The 7424-nt window shown below is 43.4% G+C and overlaps 1 protein-coding gene across 3 annotated transcripts in view; it reads right to left on the reverse strand.

Moving 5' to 3' along the window:
• USP24 (ubiquitin specific peptidase 24) overlaps window positions 1-7424 on the reverse strand; it is a 136933-nt gene that overhangs the window by 4738 nt on the left and 124771 nt on the right. For all 3 annotated transcript variants that reach the window (XM_023515116.1, XM_003793119.3, XM_023515117.1), the window contains 7 exons: window positions 6653-6766; window positions 4904-4969; window positions 3338-3404; window positions 2116-2194; window positions 1404-1479; window positions 905-991; window positions 418-528 (listed from right to left, as the gene is read on the reverse strand). In XM_023515116.1, coding sequence (XP_023370884.1) covers window positions 418-528; window positions 905-991; window positions 1404-1479; window positions 2116-2194; window positions 3338-3404; window positions 4904-4969; window positions 6653-6766 — 600 coding nt within the window. The remainder of the gene's footprint in view (window positions 1-417; window positions 529-904; window positions 992-1403; window positions 1480-2115; window positions 2195-3337; window positions 3405-4903; window positions 4970-6652; window positions 6767-7424) is intronic.

The following is a 7424-nucleotide window of genomic DNA, read 5'->3' on the forward strand; positions in this document are numbered from 1 at the left end:
GTGGCTGGCGCCTTAGCCGCTTGAGCCACAGGCGCCGAGCCTCTTTTCTTTTTCTACTACACTGATCAGTATTGAAAAGATACACACGTGTTATAATAAGTTTAAAGTTATCTTTTGACTCCCCTGGCAAGGAGCACAAGGCCTTTCCTTTCAAGGGTCCGTGTTTCCAGGAAGGCTGGAGGAAGCAGAAGAGGGGTTTTCCCAGTGATCCAGCAGGATGCAGGGAACAAGCTGGAACACTGGGGCCTGGTCTCCATGTTGAGTGAGCAGTAGCCTCAGGCACCTCCAAACCTCCTGGCAACTTCACACAGCAGCCCCAACCCTCCAGAACAGAGATCTGAGGGCGGAGCTGGTGCCCTTTGGGACTCATACTGCAGGGTGGGCATCTTTTTCCCTTGGTTATGGAAACTGTGATACCTGCTGTAAATGCCTCTCTCCGTTCTCATTGGCGGGGCTGCTCTCTGACCCGTTGCTGCTCCCTGATTGCTCCTTTTCATTCAGCAAAGCGGTAGCGTATGCTAATGTGTCCTGCAGGAGATTTCAATAGGAGAAGGAAGAGTTAGGGGCCATTCAGCAGCAGCAGCGACCACCAAGGAAGACCCCCACCTGGTGTGACCTCTGGTGGCACCAGGAGCCTGAAAGTGGGCCTGCATCACAGCCACCAGGGTACCCTTTCAAACTCTATTCCTACTGCGATTGGCCTGACCAGCCTGCACCCATTTATTCTATGCAAAGGTATCTGCACAGATGTGCACAGCATACACGAATCTGTTAATCCATAGAACTCAATTGTTTCCTCTACTTATCCTCATCTGCAATCCATCCCTCTCTTCCCCAGCTGCTGGGAAACACTAAGAATCCTGGCAGGGGTTTCCAACCTACAGAAACGAAAAGGAACCCTCACCTGAGCTGAAATGGTTCGCTGAAAGGTTTTTCCAGTTGATGTTTCATTAGAGACATTACTCTGTGGTGTCCAATAATGCTCTGACATCTGAAATGAAAAGTCAAAACTGCCATCAGAGATCACAAATAAGCCCTTGTGAGCCCAAAGTTTCCACCGTTAGGTATTAGTATCTAAAAAAACATACAAAATAGGACGTAAGTCTACCCAGACCTTCTAGTACATTAGGAGACTCATGGAAAATTTCAATTCCACTTTTAAGACCTTGCTCAAATGCTGCTTCTAATATAATCATCCCCATCTTTCACCTACACAGTTAAGATACACATATTAAAGCACAAATTTACTGCACACTAGCAGGTATCAGCTGTGCCAAAGAAAAGTCTGAAGTCTGAAAATGCCTTCAGGTCTGTCCCCAAAGTAGGTTGAAGAGATCCTTCCTGATAAGATTGGCTGTTATTGATTCCTATGGCATAGCTGGAAAAATTCAAAATTTAATTACCTTCTTCTGTAGCCACTGTACAGCCCAGCTCCAGTGATGGGAATTTTCCTTGAAATATTCTTTAGCAGCAGGGCACCTGGTGATTGAGGACATTTTTATTAGTCAAATGCTGTCTTTGCAAATATACTTTTTAAATCTGTAGTACCTTTTTAGTTTGAAACACATCACTTTAAAATTCAGTTGTCTTTATATCTAATTTTTACTCTTTTTTTTCTTTGGATAAGTAATACATTCACATGCTTAAACTTCACAGCATAATGAGCATATTCTTTTTTTCACTCTTTTTTTTTTTTTTTTTGATCAACATGATTTAAGTGTGCTGTGCAAGTTTAACTATAGGTTCAAGTGTGCTGTGAGATAAAAAAGGTTGAAAACCCCTGACGTAGAGCCTGGAAGAATCAGCAGATATGTTATATCAATGAACATGACCTCCAATGAGGGGTGTGTGAATTCTTGCTTTGAAGGTTTCTAGATCAGGCCTGGTGGTTTAGCTTTTTGGTTTTGGATTCCATAAGATCTGCTCCTCTTTCATACTCTCTATTTCTATTTCCTTTTTGAGCTCATTTCAGTAGGTTTCTGTAACTTCTAAGCAAGCACTCCCTGCCTTTGTCAGATTCTCTAGGTACCAAAACATGGCACATTATTTTTTCTGGTCATATTTGACTTGTAATTAAAACACCATGTCTTGCCTGCATTTTAAGTTGATACTTACTTTTGAGCAAGAGTTACAAGAAATTTGACACACTGGTAGCAGCGACTGCTGTCCACATGATTGCTGTGGTGCATCAAAGCTGAAGGAAGAGAAGAGGACATTTTAATAATAAAGGACTAAACTGAATGTGGGTCCGGGTAATAACAAGCTATCTTATTCTCAAAACTGACAAACAATTTTGATAAACAGATAAGAAGCAACTTAACTAAAAAGCATGGTGGTACCTGACTCAATAGAATCCCCAAATTCTAATGGGTAGAAATACTACATTAAGTATGATCAAAACCCACACATGGTGGTGAAAGTTTAACTTTTGGGAGAACTGGAGAGGAAAGAAAACTTATATTGGCTGACTATTCACCTAGAGACTGTCCTACACTCCACACTACTAAGAGAAGAGCAGTCATAAAGACTTTTAGTTTGATAAATGGAAATGTATACTCATTCAGTTCAACAGATGAATCCCGTTCTTGCCAGGTGCAGTGGCTCAGGCCTGTAATCCCAGCACTCTGGGAGGCTGAGGCAGGCGGATTGCTGGAGCTCAGGAGTTTGAGACCAGTCTTAGCAAGAGTGAGACCCATCTCTACTAAAAACAGAAAAACTGAGACAAGAGGATTGGTTGAGTCCAAGAACTTGAGGTTGCTGTGAGCTATGATGCCAGAGAACTCTTGACAGGGTGCCAGAGTAAGACTCTATCTTAAAAAAAAAAAAAGTAAAATCATGCTTGGTCACTGCTCGAGTTTATAGTTTTTAAGCTTCAGAGACTCTGGGTGCTGCTCTGACTACAGTACACTGTCCAAAGGGTGGCTAAACTTTTAGCTGAAATCTCCTTTTTGTAATAAAAGGAGGCCTTAAACTTGCTGTCAGTGCACAGCAAGATCTAAAATGACTCTGAGGTTCTAGTTTTTTCTTTCCTGATGGTTGTAGAAGAGGAATTGAAGATTTCTTCCACCAGAGAGCAGCCTTCTGCTTGTTGAAAAAAAAACAAAGTCAGAAAACCCCTGGCTTTTATCTGAGCTGGTGAAAAGATCTCAAGCTGCAGGTTATGGACTAAAGATATCAGAGTGTTCAGGGCAATAAGACCCTTGGGTTTCAAGTCTCCCGACTAGACAGCGCACGTATCACTTGCTGATCTAAGCACGAGCAACAGGAGGCAGGACCGGCCGGAACGTGGTAAGCGGCACATTTACTGCAGACACTGGTTCAGGCCGGGCGTACTTGCCTAGTAATCCATTTTCTGTCTCAAACACAAATTTGATTCGCTCTACTTGGATGGGATCTTCAATGACCTGTGACAGGAAGGAGACATGGTGGTGAACGGAAGGAGGAGCTCGTGTTACAGCCACTTCTTTGCATTTTTGTTCAAGAGATTAATTTAGTTTCTAACATAAGAAAACACAATACAAAAAATATTCTGTCATCACCATCTATCTCAAACATACCTTATATTTTAAACTAAGATGAAAACTATTAAGAGCCATTTATTTTATTTTATTTTATTTATTTAAGGATTCATTTATTTCCTATCTGTATGTTCTGACCAATTATATTTACAGTTCTCTATGGGTTGTAAGGACATATATTTAATGACACAAAGAGAAAGAGATTTATGCTCTAACTTGTTTCCTGAACACATGTCGAAGTACAGGCTCCAAAAAGTGGCTGAATGCTTTTGCCATGCCACACAGGGCTGAATCTAGGGCTCGTTTGGCGTATTTCTAGTTCTAAGCATTGAACTGTGCACAGTCTAGTAAACTGTATGGGTTTGTTGTTAATAGACGAACCACACACAGTCCTACCCCCGAGGAGCAATTATCTTCCCAAGTTTGTAAAGGCACCAGGACCAAAAGGAGGCCAAGGGTTAGAAAAACAGAAAACAAATGAAAACCACGATGTACATGTGTTTTCTTCCTCAAACCCATTAGTGAATGGCAAGACCTACATTAAGGATTAGGGACGGAAAGGGAACGCAGTCCCTCCCTCTCTTTAAGGTGAGACTAGCCCAGTGTAGGCTCTCTCCTTAGCTTCTCACCACACACCAGTGAGCACCCACTGGCCCACAGGAGAACGTCCCCCGACACAGCACATGCACCCGCACTTTTCCATGTCTGGCTTGGGCTTCCTTTCCCAAGCTCTCCTCAGTTTCCACTCCTCCTTCCAGTCATACCATCTACTTACAATTCACTGAGCTCCCCAGGGGTCAGGTGGGGAGCACAGGCTCTGGGGGGCCAGTCTCCTGTTCAGATCCTGACTGACCAGACCTTCGACCTGCTGAGGCTGGCCTTGGGCAAAATACTTCACCTCTCTAAAGCTCAGGTTTTGGTGACAATAACTGATTTTTTCCAGTTCTTCAAATGTTTGAAGTTGGAAAGCTCCCTACAATTGATGACAATTCAGTTTCTTGACTCTTTAAAGTATTTTTATTAGTATACATACCATCAATGTTGCCTGAGATATGATAAACCGTTCAGCTAGCAATTGGTCTCTGAGGGTAACCATGAGGTTTAAACATGGTGACATCTGTGCTCAGCGTGGCGCTTCCCCAAGGTAAGGCCACAGGGAGGGCTGCCCTCTGCAGGGAACCGCCTTTGTACCTGTCCAGCGCCCTCACTACACGCTGAGTTCCTGTGCTCACCTCTACACCATGACACACAACTGACAAAGAGGACGCCATAAATGCAGACCAAATGGATGGAAAAAAAACAGAAGGACATACAATTTCTAACTTATACACAGAAGCTGACTAACAACACCCGAATACAAGCAAATCAGAACATTTACAACTTACCAGTATCTCATGAAGGAGTTGGAACGTATTCTTTAACTCATGGGGTGGAGCTGTTTCTAGTTGGTTCTGAAATTTTTTTTCAAAGCATAAACATGTCAGTGAATACACACTGGGGTGGTAGTCAGCATGCTGAGACCTGGCCCTGGTCCCACAGCCACCTGGCTAGTACTGGGTAAGTCCATTCCCCTCTCTGGGCCTTTAGTTGTGGGAACTAAAATAAGCAACATTTAAGGTCCTTCCAGCTGTCACTCTGCAATACTTTATAATTAAATTAGGAAGGAGAGAGGATGGAAGAATTCTAAGTCACTTAATAGACCCAAATTTATATATGTACATACCCTATGTATTTCTAGAATATGATGGTATAAACTAAAAGAATGCAAATGAGAATGCTCTAAGGTGAGTATGCTATGAGATATATACATAAAGTCAGCTTTTTAAACAGAAAAATCTGTCAAGATACATTAAGTAAAGACAGCTACATTCATGGCTGGGTGCGGTAGCTCATGCCTTTAATTCCAGTACTCTGGGAGGCCGAGGCAGGTGAATGGCTCAAAGTCAGGAGTTTGGGACCAGCCTAAGCTGGAGTGAAACCCCACCTCTAAAACTAGCCAGGTGTTGTGGCAGATGCCTGTAGTCCCAGCTACTCAGGAGGGTGAGGCAAGAGGATCACTTGAGCCCAAGAGTTTGAGGTTGCTGAGCTATGATGCCATAGCATTCTACCCAAGGTGACAAAAAATAAAAAAGAAAGAAAGAAAAAAGAAAAAAAGCCTCATTCATAGAACTCACACTCCTTGGGGCATCTTAATAAATCCATACTGTGTAAGGTAGAAAAGGATGTTAGATTATAATAAACCTATTCCTGGGTTCGGTGCCTGTAGCTCATGCTTAGGGCACCAGCCACATACACCGGGGCTGGCGGGTTTGAACCTGGGCGGGGCTTGCTAAACAATAATGATAATGGCAACAACAACAATAAAATAGATGGTGTTGTGGCGAGCACCTGTAGTCCCAGCTAGTTGGGAGGCTGAGGCAAGAGAATTGCTTAAGCACAAGAGTTTGAGGTTGCTGTGAGCTGTGATGTCACAGCACTCTACTGAGGGTGACATAGTGAGATTGTTTAAAAAAAACAAAAAATAAAACCTATTCCCGAGTGCCAGGTGCTCACTAACTCCTTACAACCTCTGAAACAAGTCACACTCCTTTCCACTGTGCCCAGGAGGAAATTGCCCAGGTCATGTCATTAGTAAATAGCTAAGAGGGGAACTTAATCACTTCTAATGGAGGTCTGTATAAAAAAGGCTAAGGGCAAAGCACAGTGTAACAGCACATAGTCCACTAACCACCTGCTGCCTGTCAACATCACTACTGTAAATACCGGTACAGGAAGGAAGGGATGCAGAAATTCCGCGGGCAGAACCTAATACACGTAGTGTCAATTCACACAGAGGTCTAGAAGGAAACGTGATGTGACAGTACTGGGTACAGTGGGGAAGAAGGGACAGGAGGACCGTGGTGGTCAAAGCAGGCTTTAGCCTCATTTGTATGCTTAAATTTTTCACAAAGATAATGTAGTAATGTATTATTATCTATGTAATTACAAACTAATAAAGGTAAGCCTACACCATTTGTATAATTAGAAAAACAATTTAGGCTGCACTACAAGAAGCCTAGTGCCCAGGAGCAAAGGAATGGTCTCCTAGAGCCTCAACCAGAAGCCCTCTGGCTGTGGCTCAGTTTCCCTCCTACCTTAATAAAATGCAGCATGGTGAAGGAGAAGTGCTCATTGCAGAAGCAGCAGTACACCACCATCTCCATGAGTGCCAGGAGGGAGCCGGTCAGCTCCCGCAGAGCAAACATCACCTGGGGAGAGGGCAAGACAGGGCTCAGCGCTTCTCCCGGCACAGCTGACAAGGCATCTGCTGCTCCAGACTAAGCGACATCTACTCAGACTTCAGACCATCAACACTGAATCAAAACAAGGTTTCACAGGAAGTCTACGGGTACATTTCAAGCTGTCTGAACCGGCTGGAAATTTCATACATTTTTGTGTAAATGTGCACTTTTGTTTGGTAAAGAGTGGCTTCCATTGGATTTTCAAAGGCAAATGCTGTCTCCCCAAATTAAAACAATCAGATAGATTTAAAAATAATGTTAAGCTAAAAAAAAAAAAAGGAGGAAAAGATATACAGCAAAGCACCGTTGATGTGACTGAAAAACTAGAATGTCCATGTTCAGACAGTCACATGTGGAAGAAGGGCTGGAAGATTAAGTCCACAAGAGGGGAGGCTCTGGGCGGAAAAGGACGCTCGGACGGGGGCTGAGCCACAAACACGAGCCTTGGGGAAGAGCCGGGAGAGCTTGCTTTCAAACTCCTGAGATTCAGAGCTGTAGCATTCCAGAACCAGAGATAACATAAATCAGATAGTGGACAGAACCCTCTCTACCAAACTGAGTGACAGTGGACAGAACCCTCTCTACCAAACTGAGTGACAGTGGACAGAACCCTCTCTACCAAACT

Source organism: Otolemur garnettii, unplaced genomic scaffold (assembly GCF_000181295.1).
Source record: "Otolemur garnettii isolate 467f Iridium unplaced genomic scaffold, OtoGar3 scaffold00066, whole genome shotgun sequence".
Lineage (NCBI taxonomy): Eukaryota > Metazoa > Chordata > Mammalia > Primates > Galagidae > Otolemur > Otolemur garnettii.